Below are 13,857 nucleotides of genomic sequence, written 5' to 3'. Positions count from 1 at the left end.
GATTAATATAGACTTACCTATTAACGAGTTTACGATGCCACTTGCTCCCGCTCCGACCTGCATCGCGTCCACTGTAATCAGACGTAAATGCGCGTTAAAATGGCGAGCCGGCTTTGTTTTCGTGCGCGGTCAACTTTACACGCGTCAAACTCGACGCCGTGCTCACGCCGCGGCCACGCAACGTACGAGTATCTACGTTACACGAAGATTAATTTGATAATAACTATTAATGTAAGATATCGCTCACCTGTTAAACGAACCGCGATAATGCCTCCGTTTCGGAGCCGATCCGTCTCGCGTCCGCCGCGTTCTGTAAATGAAGTGAATGCAACATCAGATGATGAGAAGCGGCTTCGTTTCCGCGGCACGCGGTTAACTTCACGCGCCAAGATCGACATTACGTATCTCGATCTTAACTTTCCGTTCATTTTTTGCATTCAATGCAAATTATTATTATGTTTAAGATTATAATTACATGTGTCTTAGATTATAATTACTTCTAAATAACGTTAAAAAAATGTAAATAAATTAAAATATGAGTCAAATTATCTCCCTACCCAACATCGATCGATTATCGATTCGACTATTTCGACTATTTCAACTTTCGAGGTGCTATGGAATAGAACCAAAAAATGTAATATATTCTGTTTATAAATATATGACTTTTTTTGTTTCAAATACCCAAAAGACAAAGGAAAAAGGAAGGATCAGTTTACTACTTCCTACTAGACTTTTAAATGACTGAAAGCTTCCAATATTCCGTGGCTACAGATACACGCATGCGCGATTCACCAAAGTTATTTCTCCTGCCGTATTAGCGCTACGGCTGTGTCATCTGTCGTCAAGATTTTCCTCGTCTTTTGTCGAATACTTATAATTAACAAAAAAAAAATGTCAGCGTGGAGACAGGCAGGATTGAAGTAAGGAAATCAATTATTGTCATTATTTTATGTTTCATCTCTCTTATGCACACCATGTGCACAATAGTCTTTGACCAAAAATGGTTATGTAACTGAATTTGTGTTCTGGTCGTTAATACAAAATTTCATTTTAATTTAATATTAATGTTATTTGTTATTTATGGATATATTTTAAAGACTGGAGACTGTACATATATATATAAATATATACATGAATTTTTCCTTTTTTCTCGTTACAGTTACATCAATTATTCTCAGATCGCAGCTAGGTTAGTCAGGCAAGCTTTGAAAGCTGACTTTAGGGCAGAGGCTGTTAAACGTGATGAAGTCAATGTGAGGTTTACTCAATGGAAAGATGGGAAACCTGTCAGTACGTATGCTTTCAGATTTATTATTGCATTCTCGAATTTATTGTTAAGCGGAATGTTAATCTTTACCATTTACTACTCTTATCATTTAAATAATAATTTACCTATCATTTCCGTCATTATTTTTTTCTTGATAAACTTCAGATAGAATACTTTTTTATTTATATTTATGCTTGTTCTATTATCCTTTTATTATAATATATTTGTACAATATATTTTGTTACAGCTGAAAAGATGTGATCGTAATGATCAGTAAGTTAACGTTAGAAATATAGAGAAACATTTTTTGTTTGTCAATAGAATGTCTTTAATACTAATAGCTTTTAATACAGGCGTGACAACTTATTTCAGAAAGTGTTTATTTTAACTTGATTATTGTGTATAATACAATTAGCAGTTCTCTATTACTTCTTATTGTGTATAAAAGGATCTAACAATCATTTATGTCATTATATCTTCATAATTCCAAGCAATATGTTGTATTTCTAACATGAAACCAATGTTTTTATACTTAAGGATAAAGTTTATTTTTTACTCTATACAAGATAGCGTTTGAATATAAAGTTATAAATATAACAATGTTAAAATTTTTGTTTAAGGCCAATTAACATTTTTTCTTTATGTGTGTTTATTAATAAATCTCACCCACTTTAAATTTATAATATTTCTACATTAATATATATACATATACTTTTATTACAGAAAAAGATGCCTAGATGACAATATCACAGATGGATGCAAGAGCCATCCAATATACATTTATAGCCATAAGTATGTATGAGGATCTCTGTCTCTGTATAAAATAAAAACATTCTTCGCACTGTGCTTGTTTCTTTTCTGATTTCACCTACTTGTGATTAATTTTTATAACGTCATCTCCCAACAGGGCAGTGTGTCTTGCAGTGTACTAAAAAATAAGATGTTTTTGTTACAAAAATACTTCTAGCAAATTACTCGCTTTTGAACATTGTACTCACCAATAAATTCAGAAACCAGATCGTTTTCACTTTCTCCACGCATAGTTCCAGTAATCTCTTCGTTTTCTACCATTGGCAAAAATAATTGTACAAATTCACTTGTATATGGAGGGGCTATCGCTTCCAGGACCTAACATCATAAATCTACATTGTAATAATAATCGATATAATAATCCATTGAAAGAACAGTATTATAATTTACCTCGGTAACAAAATATCTAATTAAAGATACATCTGTATCTCCACGTTGCCAACATTGTTTAATATAACACACAACAGGTACTACGCAGCCTCTGCTTAACAAGTTCACCATTCTATCGATCAACATCTTTTTCATCTCCAACTACATGGTAGAAAAATCGTTCGTATAAACTATCGATAATTGTTTATTCTATTAATTAATTTCAAATATATGAAATATGCATACTTGTACAAGTATCTCCAATTCGTCTTGCTTACTTTCAAATAACTGCACAAGTAATCTTAGTATTTTTGGATGTAACAAAGAATGGCAAACTACAACCTCGTCCAGTAAGGCAAGATGCACAGGGCAATGCTCCGTACATAATTTGAAGTATGATGGTTCAGTCACAGTACACTCTACCCATCGTATCACACCTACACTTACAACGGGAAATCTGTAATAAACATATTAATAAAAAATCTTTTTGTTTTTTGACAAAGAAGCTATTCAAAATTAATGTCATACCGTATGCTTTGATACAAAGTGTGCAACTCTGCTATTAGCTCAGTCGATCCTTTGTTTATATTACATATGTTATGTACTTTCTCGATTGCCTGGATAGTCGTTTTCAATTCGTCCTTATTAATTTTGCGAGTGTTGCTTTTTTTAACAGTTGTTTCACATACACTTGCTGCATAAGCCAGTAAATATATGTACTTTGATTTATGTTCAGGATTTATCTTTACACCGGGCTTAAAAAGTGCATCAACCAGTAATTCTGTAAGAAAGAAAATACAAAATTTTATCATAGTTTAATAATTTAATTTCTTAGAGAAACTAGATAACTTAATGATAAACTAAATGCTTAACAAATCGCTAACAGAAAGACTTAGATATTTACTTTTTATTTTATTATTCCAAATATATGAAATGTTAAAAAACTATTATTGTAAAAACTAAATCAAAATTATTGACAAACAATTTCATTATAAATCATAATACTTTGATCTGGTAAAAGTAGAACTCTATGATGGAAAGCAAAAATCTGATTTATTATTGTAAATATCAATTTACCTAAAAATTGTGGATTGCGCAACAGTTCAATAGGAGGTGGCTCTGCTGCAGAATAATTTCTAAATAAGACTGTGATATCAGCAGGATTTAAGGTATTCCTTGATAACATAGAAGCTAGTGCTTGACATGCTCCAGGACTGCTAGCAGCGCCATTCAGGGCCATTGTTATTGGGGTGACATCATGTCGATTTTGTTGTGCACACTTTGTGATTTCTTGGGAAAGTCTTTTCATCATGAAACCGCCGCGAGATTCTTGTGCAAGAATTTGCAACAAGACTTGACTGTACACATAGGTGTGTTGACCGTGGCACACCATTTTTGCACACTCTTGTATGCTGGACTGCCAGTTTTCTGTATTTTGAAGAAATCCAGCTATTGCAGTCTTCAACACACGCGAGAAAACCTCAATTTGCTGAGCTGCAGTTGAAATGCTTGTAATCTCACCTTGAAATCCAGCATCGGATATAAGTTTGATAGTGAAATTTAACATTAAGCAATCTGGGTACTCCTCTGCGAGTCTATAAATAAGGGATCGCCAGGTAGGGTGCTGTATCATTTCCGTCAACCAGGCAGGAGTTTCACCCTCCTCTGTAAAGATCTTGTCTGCTTTCTTAGGATCAAATGTTTTAAGAATCATATCCTTCAAATTGTTTTCCACCATTGCCTGAACATCAGTGACCTTTACGCCAGCAAGAATCAACCATTCTGCAAGTAGATTTGCAGTCTGTGCACAAGCTGTGTAATTTTTGGACAACAATTCTATAACTTGTTCAGGATTTCCTCCAGCTTGAAAGTATCTTTTAAGTTGGGCAAAAATGCCAGGCTCCATTATATAGTCAGCTGTCTTAAACTTATCTAAGCACTCGTTCAAAACTTCCTGTGGATTATCAAATGTATCTTCCCCACTGCATTCATCAATGCTCCGATTCATCTCGTCTCCCCAACCACTACGGTCGTCATCGTAATCGCTCTCCATCTACATTAATTATATTAATTGTTAATATCAGTGTAATATAATGCAGTTTGTAATGCAGTAATTTCAATATAATGCAGTTTTTTTTTTTATTCCAAGATACGCTGCAAACCATAAATTCAATGATACTTTTTATTTAAAATAATAAAAATTTAAATAAAATTATATACGTGAGAATATAATTATTTATCAAGCTTTCTTATAAATAATCATTGTACAAGTAAACTTTAATGTAACACATACTTAAAGATAACATAATAAAATATACAAACATAGGTTAAGATTATAATTTATAAAATAGCAAGCACTTTCACACAAATTTTTTATTTCAAAATATATATTACGATATTCTAAACAAAAGATATATTTCTCCATGTGCCAATAAGTTAAAGATTATTATCTTATTACAAACCTTTCTCAAACAATGCACAGTGCTGCGTTACACAGATTACACTGCGTTACTTGCCAACGGCTGTCCAAAGTGTCCAACGGTATGAAATAATGCGTAATCCACACGCAGTAAACAATCCTCCAATGTCCGATATTCCGGAAAGTTTTCTTGAAACCTTGGAGCCAGTCACTCGGATCGTAATATTTTAGTTTATTTCTAAATTTTCAAATGATTTATTTGACTCCTCGCAATAAAACGAAGCGCAACAGCACAACCATCTGGCAGAATTTATAGTCGGGTCTCCTTGTATACCCTTGTATTTATGTGCTCCTTTTTATCCAGAAATCACAATGGAACGCGATTGGTTGATAGCGCGTCGCTTTCCGTCGCGCGCGGCACACCGAGTCGAACGGAGCAAAAAGTCCAGACTCCAAAGTAGTCCGAAATCGCGCTTTCGATTGGCCGAATGGCACGGCAGCGAGAACGCGCAACGCGCTCAAGTCACGTGATCGGCGCAGGCGCGGTCGGGGGCGATTTAAAGGAAGCCTGCTGGCGCCCCGGTGGCGGTCTTCGTGATCCGAGCGCGGCCATATTTCCTCTCGTGGCTCTCTCTCGTCCGCAGGAGGTAGGAAAGGTGGTGCGCGGTTCCGGCGGTGACCGAATTTTTCCACGGAGGCGATGGTCGCGACGCGCGCGTGCATTTCGTAACGGTCGTCGTGCAGCGACGGTGTCAGGGAGTGAAGATCGGCTAATCATGCCCAGGGAAGGCGGCAATCCGGCCGGCAGGCGGCCGTCGTCGCGCAACGCGAAGCCCTACGACGTGAACAACGTGAGTATCTTCATCACGGCGCGCCACGCCGCGATCGCCGCAGCGGTGACGAGTCGCGCGCGCCCTTCGCGCGCCCCTTCGTTACCTTCATGGCCGGGATAGCACGGGGGCGATCGAATCGACATCGAGCGCCGACCCTTTGCCGCATGGTGTCTCGCGTGCCCGCCCTTTCCCCACGCCAAGACTCCCATGCGATACCTGCGGTGGTCGCGGTTATGTGTGCGAGATCCGATGATAACCTCAATCTCCTGCCTGTGTTGCTCGCGCGCGGGTCGTCGCCCGCGACACGAATCCTCGGCGAAGACGCACGTCTTAAGTCGCAACGCAACTCCGGTTTAAGACTCGCGAAAGACATCTTTATTCGCTCGTTTGCATATGCCTCTGGATTTAAGAAACGCGAATTGCTTTCCTCTGCGTTCCTCCCTCTCTCTCTTTTCCTCTCGCTCTTTCTCGTCCTCGCATCCCCTCCTTGCCGAGCATCGCGCGCTCCGCGTAGGTCTTCGCGCGAATCTTTTCATGGTTACATTACCATACGCACTTAGCTCTCGCACACGAAATCTTAGCATTGTTAAAATCAGAATAGAAATTCATTGTTTTTTGTATTGCACAATGTGACGCAATCTAAAATGGTTTGAAATATATACTTTTGCAACCTAACCCAATAAAAAGTATAAGCATAAAACAGTGAGATGTTATTTTTTATATAAAATTTTCAAGCATTATATTTGATTTTTACGTAGAAGTACTATTATTATTTTTTTTTTTAATTCCCTTATAATAATGATTTGAATATATTTCTTTATATTTTTTTCAACACTACTTGTAGTATTTGAGCTTAGCGTGTAGTGTAAATGTAATTGTGCATTATTATTCTTAAAAATTATTTTTAAGTGCAATAATGCACATGGATACAATCAATATTATATAATACTGATTATTCAAACTTGCATTAATACACATCTAATATATTACATATATTTGTATATTTATATTTTTTAGTCTTTTGTAAGAAAGGTGGCAACCAAGGTAACAGATTTTATACCACAATCCTCATGGATTAGTAAGTGGTTCAATACCTCTCAAGGTAATGAGGATGCGTTAGATGGTACAGAGAACATTGTGGAAACAGAGCTTGAGGATGATGCGCAGCAGCCTCCTCCTAGCAAACGAGCACGTATTCGTATGGATGTGATCCATCCACCTGGCACATTTTCTATACAATCGAGAGTTAAAACCGCATTGAATACAGTTGAGCCCTCTAAAGGGCAGTATCCTGTTAATAATGATATGGTAACTAATTAGTTTAGAGTGATGGTAGAGGTAAATGAACTTTGCTTATTAGAACTTACTTCCAGACAGAAGATTTTTTGGAACCTGCAACAGCTGGTCCAAGTGGAATAAGCCGTTTAATATCCTCAACTCCTGCGGTACAAACGGACATTAGGACTGTAACGTCTCACAGGTCTGACTTAAATTCGCTAACTTCGTCGACTAATAATGGAATAGCAAATGGCATGGATGATAATTCGGAATCCAGTGAAAGTACCAGTGGTTGCAGTTCACTTATCCCACAGATAAATAGGCACGAAGGCTCATCAAACTTGTTGTATAGTTCGACTTTTACTAGTAGAAAGAGGCACGTTGATGATAAATTGACATTTAGTGAGTATAAATCATATATTACATAAAAATTAATCAAAATAATATTATATTAGTACAAATATTAAATTAGTTTATTAAATGTGTTGCTAAAGTTTTGACTGAAATTGCTTCTTTTAAAAATAATGCACTGGCGTATATATTGTTAATACAAATATATTTTCGTTTCAGCTAATCATTTACAATCTCCAAGGTCCTTGTTTCTAGACAGTAATTCTCGTGATACTTTAAGCAGTCGCAGGCCGAGTTTTAACGCATCAATTGTAACAAACGCTGCAGATCGTGCATCTCCACTATCTTCTCCTTTTTATAGTGGTAATATTACTTTCGGGGGTGCAAATGCAGCGGGTCTTTACAAACGAAGTCAAAATATTTTTAACACTTCAAACGATGTACGTACCTTGATCGTTTTTAAAAAGAGATTTAACCTTGTATCTTAAATTATTTTAAATAAAGATTATTTGATACAATTGGTTATATTAATCTATATATTTCAGATACAACTTAAAGTACCAAGGAGAACCAATGTTGAAGTTAAACCTTCCGATGGAGTCGATTCATCGGGTATGAGTCAAACCGCCAAAAAGATACTAGAGGCATTAGAACATTTTTCGTCGCCTGTATCTGACGCGAAGAAAATCCCGTTAAAGAACACGAGTATGTCTTCGGCAACGACTAAAAAAAGAGCGCGAGAAGAAATAGTAAACCCCTCCGCTAGAATTGGTTTGCGTCATTTGACGCGCGAATTAACAGTACCAACCGTCCCTGATATATTGAAGTTGAGGCGAAGGCAAAAGTTACAAGATACAACTCTCATGGCTAGAAAAATCGTTTCTGCTCGTAGCGATCCACCTCCGCCTCCACAGGAGTATCGGTTGAGGTACGTTTTGTATTTTTATTTACACAAATTCGTATTTTTCGAAAATATAAATTATTAAATTTACTTTTTCTAGGAGGGAAGATACCGATAATGAAAAGTACCGCGGCAAGTTGAAGGGCAAGTCTAAAATAAATTTAGAACAAGAAGAAACGGTAGCGCCTGTAAATTTGCCGAACATACCTTTGCCAATAACGACATTACCCAATTTCAATTTTACCCTATCACCTCCAGCTTCACATTCCGCAGGCAAAACTGTAGCAAATAAAGAAAATACTTTTACATTTGCTAGCCCTATCAAGGTGACAGATGCTGGGAGAAGTTTACAATCTGTCAACAATTTCACCTTCAGTAATCCAATCGACGCTGAAGTCTGCACGAATACTAACGCGACTAATTCAAATTTGCCTTCAACAACGGAAAATGAGTTTACTGTTGATTGTGCGATCACATCCGTACCAAATTTCATTTGGAGTGGTTCATCCACAGCACCCAGATTAAAAGCCAAAGTGAAAAACAGTAAAGATGATTCCGTTGGATCCGCAATGTCACAGGAATTGAAATCAGGAAACATTATAGATGCATTCTCTTCCAAATCTAACAAAATGGAATCTAATTTTATTGGACAGCCAAATTCGGGATTGACTTTTGAAACAACTGACAAGACTACCAGTACATTCGCTGGCTCAGATTTTGATATCACCCGCACACAGGGTATGGAGTCTTGGGAGTGTAGTGAATGTATGATTCGGAACAGCGGTGCAGACAAACAGTGTACTGCATGTAAAATTTCTCGGCCTGATCCTAATGAAAAAACTTCGTCGCCAACAACGGATACAATTGTAGAAACAAAGCCGATTGCACAGGATTGCTTTGGTTCTCAATTTAAACTGTCTTCAAATCAATGGGAGTGTGCAACTTGCTCCGTAAGAAACAAACAGAATGACACTACATGTGTAGCGTGTACTGCACCAAAACCAGGAAATAGTTTTACGATGCAACAACCTGTTAAATCTCAAAATTTCAATCTAATGGAGAAGTTTAAACCTACCGAAGGATCATGGGAATGTTCCGGTTGTTTACTAAGCAACGCCGCGAACGTTATTACGTGTCCTTGTTGCAATACATCCAAACCTATTATTGTAAAAACAAAACCGAAGACTGATAATGTCACGGAGTTATCTGTGCAAAAGTTGGATACTAGTACAGAAGTTCGGACAACGCAAGAAATATCTAATAATTCTGAAATAATGAACAAATTTAAACCAAGCAAAGATTCCTGGGAATGTCCAGGATGCCTTGTTAGAAATAACAATTCTGTCACCAGTTGTCCTTGCTGTAGCACCCCTAAACCTAAATTTAAACCAAGCAAAGATTCCTGGGAATGTCCAGGATGCCTTGTTAGAAATAACAATTCTGTCACCAGTTGTCCTTGCTGTAGCACCCCTAAACCTAATTCTACTGGCGAGCCAAGCAAAGCGGAACAGACATCGAGTAATGGATTTGGAGATAAATTTAAAAAACCGGAAGGTGCATGGACTTGCGATACTTGTATGCTACAAAATGATTCAAAGAATATGGAATGTGTGGCTTGTCAAGCTTTGAAACCTGGTACTGTAAAATCAAATGAATCTTCATCGAATACCAGCTCTACCTTGCAGTTTAAATTTGGTGTACCACAAACTTGTACAACAAATTCAAGTGGGCCACACGGATTTAAGTTTGGCATAGATAAGACTGACAGTCAATCTAAATCCGACGCAACATCTCCTTTAAACGGATTCAAATTTGGTAGTGCACAACAGAATAGTGGTATGGCACAATTTACATTTGGTATTCCAAAAGAACAGAATAAAGCTGTAAGTGAAGAGTTTAAAACTGTCACAACATCTTCTAGCAGTACAGGATTTCTATTCAACATGAAAAATCCTGAAAAACCAGAATATACCAATCAAAATCAGGAAACTAAACAGGAAATACTTTTTGGCATGCCAAAAAATGATAATTTAATAACAGCAAGTGAGAAACAAAATATAAACGTTGTGTCCAGCGCTCCACCGACTGCTCCATCGACCGTTCTATCGACTGTTTCTTCTTTCACCTTTGGTGTACAGAAACCAGGATTTAATCAGTCTGATTCAAATAAGGAAGTACAAAAAACTTCCTTTGTAACCACTGTAACAGAAAGCTCCAAGCCAGTGGTAACAACTGATACGGTACCAATTAGCACTAATACGACGTTACCGTCGTTATTGACACAAAAAGATACTACAACAAATATATCAGACGCAAAACCGAAGCCGATATTTTCATTCGGGGTACAAAGCAGTATAAGCACTGTTACTACAACTTCCACGAATGCAACGACTACTTGTCTTCCAACTTTTGCTCAACCTACTTTCACATTTTCCAATTCAAAGACGTCATCTCAGCCAACCACAATACCGTCTTTTGGTCAAATTCCGACGTCATCCGCCTCGTTGTCCACGAATGTGTCGTTTGCAGGAAACAAGGTAACTGAGACTACTCCATCAACTAATAAAACCGTGAATGATACTTCAGCTGCTATTCCACTCTTCCCGAGTGCCACACCGCTATTCAATAATGAATCGAAGGTGATAACATTCGGCACGTACAAACCGTCGTTTACTGCGACGGGAGATAAGCCGTTAGGATATGCTACACCCGAGAACAAAGTTCCAACGTTTGGCAGTAACACCGAAAATAAACCATCGATTTTCGGTACACCGGAAACGAAGTTGCCCGCATTCAATTCACCCGCGGCAAACCCTCTATCAACGTTCGGCACGCCGTCCAACAATGCTACTTCAATACCCTTTGGCTCGGCTAATGCCCCGGCTTTTGGAAGTAATACCACATCCGCTTTCGGCGGTACTACGACAACACCCACTATATTCTCAACCACCAAGCCTAGTGAAACTACTGTTGCAAACCCGTCTTTATTCACGTTCGGTTCGACTTCGTCGCAACAATCGGCAAGCGGTGGATTTAACTTCTCCGCAAATATTAATCCGGCTACGTCGTCGTCCGCGAAATCGCTCTTCACGTTCGGTAACAATTCAAGTACGCCGCAGAGTAATAACAATACGTTTGGTAGTGGTACATTTGGAGCGAACTCCGCTTCAACGAACACTGCCAATTTTACGTTTAATCCACCTAAACAAGAAACACCGGCGGCATTTGGTCAAGGCGCAGTGGCAACTCCGATGTTCGGTACTCCACAAGCAACTCCGCAGACTCAAGCAACATCGTCATTTTCGTCTACTCCTTCATCTAGTACAGGATTCAATTTTGGATCTGCAGCTCCAGGTGCTACGCCATCAGGAGGTTTTAATTTTGGAGGAATGGTAAATATACATGAGTTCTTATATATACACTTTAATGTGTTAAAAACAGATTCATTATAATATTTATTAAACAATTTGTCCTTTTTAATTCCAAATTGATATTGATTGGTATAAATTAAAAAGAAGATTCACACACAGAACATGTCCTTCCTTGTCTAGAAATTTCTTATTTGGTCTTTATTTCTTTTTTTTTTTTTTTTTTTTTTTTAAGATTTATAGAATTTTTCTGTCGTCATTATCAAACGTTGCCTTCAAGTCCGCACTATTTTTATTTATTTCTAAACATCTGCCTCCCTTTTCAATTTTCTCATAATTCCTCCTTTTACTTTTTCCAAACCATTCACTTATCTTATTTTTCTCTTTTATATACTTCTCTCTTCTTCCGTTGTCTCTTTGCTTGTCCGTTGCATCTTTTCTTTGTATTCTACCTTCCTCTTTTTTTTTAGTACGACTTCTATTCCACCGATCTTTGTGTCTTAATTTCCTTTTCTTTATTTTTATTTTCTTTCTAACTAGATCTTAATCATGGTATTGATTGTAATGTTACAGCCGTCTACATCTGCGTCAACCGGAGGATTCAATTTTAATTCTGCTTCTACTCCCGCGGTAGCTTTTGACCCAAATAGTCGGCCTTCATTCAATTTTACCAAAGGAAGTGCACCAACAGCATTTAAGTAAATATCTTGATTTATATTTTCTTGCGTTTATACTTTACAGGATACGTATTAAATAATACATCTTATTTTACAGCGCTCCACCTCAATCGGCAACAGCACCACCACGGAAAATCAAAAAAGCATTTCGAAGATGCGCGCGGTAGAGAGTATATGACAACACGTTCACGCATACACTCAGGTGCGTCCCTACATCTGTCTGTATATCTGAGTGTGTCTATATGTTAGGCGTTATATAAAAAGATGTACAATGAAATTCTCTTATACATCAATCAATTGCAGTGTGGTGGTATATACCAAGCATCTTTGTAATATAGTAATCCGAAGCTACCCGAACATGCTTGTGTACAACCACTTGTGTTCTCTCTCTCTCTGCAGGAAAATGTAAATTATAAATTATTTAAATTATACAAGTTATAACGAAAATAATATCTTGGAGTTGGCATGAAGCCAGTAAATCGTGATGGCGTTGCATTACTGAGACCTTACCAAAAAATTGGACGTAATGTATATGTACCGATATGACGTATTCAAAATAGCATACATATTTGCCGAAATCGAAAAGTATACCTCGACAAAGAAAATTAATACGCACTTAACACGTGCAATTGAAGTACTAAATACTAGTGGGAGTGGGTTTGCCACTTGTTCAGGTAAGTATAAGTCAGTCACAGCTCGTAGCACGCTTTGTAAAAGTCTTGACGTGCAACTTATTGGATTTGATTAAGAAATATTATGTGCGCAGGCATTGTAATTTTTTAATTAAATACAGGTTAAAACATATAAGTGCTAATACCTAATATCTTTGATACATTTGAATTTTAATGAAAAAACTTTTTGAATAAGAAAAGATAAGTTTGAGAAGATTAACATAATTCTCATAATTTAAATTTATATTAATTTTATGTAATATTTCATAATTTCACATTTGATTTTTAAAATGCAATGTTTTCCCGAATATTTTTTCATTTAAAATACAAAATATCAATGTTGAGTCATCTGATTTTGCTTAAATTGTTAAAAAATTAGTAATTTTTATTTATTTTTTTTTCTTTACATACACATGTATGTTATCGTCACATTTTTTAGTTTATATCATTTTAAAATTTTACGTAGTTCTATGTGTAACTAAATTATCATATATGTTGTAATGTTTGTGATGATGCCAGCCTACACTTGTAAAATATCGTGACATTACGAGCATTGTGAACTGGCTATATATCAATAAAATCCCACTATATATATATATAAACGTATAAATATAATTATATTTCAATTAGAATTCCGTGGGCAGCCCTACACAATCTTTGTAGAACTAGTCCAGGAAAAGTGTAATATACAAAAAAATGGCATTCGGATAGTACAAACTGACGATTACTGAACGTTTCCATTGAGTAGTCGAAATTATATATTTTTTTTATATATTGAATGAAATAATCCTATAAGAAAATACTGAATGCCATTTTGATAGGATTATAATGTATGCTTTATCATAGAGTGAGTGAAATAAATTTGAAAGAAGGATAAGTTAAATAATGGAAATAAATTATTATGGGGCTTCTA

The 13,857-nt window shown here is 36.6% G+C and overlaps 3 protein-coding genes across 6 annotated transcripts; 2 read left to right on the top strand and 1 right to left on the bottom strand.

The window, feature by feature from the left end:
- The first annotated feature begins 762 nt into the window (after positions 1 to 762).
- On the top strand, positions 763 to 2,113 carry LOC105201893 (protein stunted). 2 transcript variants are annotated; one of them, XM_026133279.2, is made up of 4 exons: positions 763 to 920; positions 1,160 to 1,290; positions 1,515 to 1,540; positions 1,991 to 2,113. In XM_026133279.2, the coding sequence occupies exons 1-3, from the start codon at positions 892 to 894 to the stop codon at positions 1,526 to 1,528; spliced, it is 174 nt and encodes a 57-aa protein (XP_025989064.1). In that variant the 5' UTR covers positions 763 to 891; the 3' UTR covers positions 1,529 to 1,540; positions 1,991 to 2,113. The 2 variants fall into 2 exon arrangements, with proteins under 2 accessions (XP_025989064.1, XP_011168473.1); XM_011170171.3 differs by lacking the exon at positions 1,515 to 1,540.
- Positions 1,631 to 5,222, bottom strand: LOC105201892 (negative elongation factor D). 2 transcript variants are annotated; one of them, XM_011170170.3, is made up of 7 exons: positions 4,909 to 5,220; positions 3,524 to 4,499; positions 2,975 to 3,227; positions 2,693 to 2,903; positions 2,468 to 2,608; positions 2,266 to 2,395; positions 1,631 to 2,195 (listed from the first exon to the last, which is right to left on the bottom strand). In XM_011170170.3, exons 2-7 carry the CDS (start codon positions 4,497 to 4,499, stop codon positions 2,161 to 2,163), a joined length of 1,746 nt encoding a protein of 581 aa, XP_011168472.1. In that variant the 5' UTR covers positions 4,909 to 5,220; the 3' UTR covers positions 1,631 to 2,160. The 2 variants fall into 2 exon arrangements, 1 of the variants encoding a protein (XP_011168472.1); XR_005575618.1 differs by lacking the exon at positions 1,631 to 2,195 and having other exon boundaries at positions 2,725 to 2,903; positions 4,909 to 5,222.
- Positions 5,223 to 5,475: 253 nt separating this feature from the next.
- Positions 5,476 to 13,427, top strand: LOC105201895 (nuclear pore complex protein Nup153). Of its 2 annotated transcripts, XM_011170174.3 has the most exons (9): positions 5,476 to 5,716; positions 6,716 to 7,006; positions 7,072 to 7,378; positions 7,547 to 7,767; positions 7,873 to 8,255; positions 8,329 to 9,527; positions 9,627 to 11,620; positions 12,170 to 12,294; positions 12,371 to 13,427. In XM_011170174.3, exons 1-9 carry the CDS (start codon positions 5,642 to 5,644, stop codon positions 12,438 to 12,440), a joined length of 4,665 nt encoding a protein of 1,554 aa, XP_011168476.1. In that variant the 5' UTR covers positions 5,476 to 5,641; the 3' UTR covers positions 12,441 to 13,427. The 2 variants fall into 2 exon arrangements, with proteins under 2 accessions (XP_011168476.1, XP_039309852.1); XM_039453918.1 differs by having other exon boundaries at positions 8,329 to 11,620.
- The last annotated feature ends 430 nt before the right edge of the window (positions 13,428 to 13,857 follow it).

This window comes from Solenopsis invicta, chromosome 9, assembly GCF_016802725.1.
Source record: "Solenopsis invicta isolate M01_SB chromosome 9, UNIL_Sinv_3.0, whole genome shotgun sequence".
Classification (NCBI taxonomy): Eukaryota; Metazoa; Arthropoda; class Insecta; order Hymenoptera; family Formicidae; genus Solenopsis; species Solenopsis invicta.
Note: the sequence above shows the minus strand (reverse complement) of the source record. Positions and strands in the feature narration are given on the sequence as shown.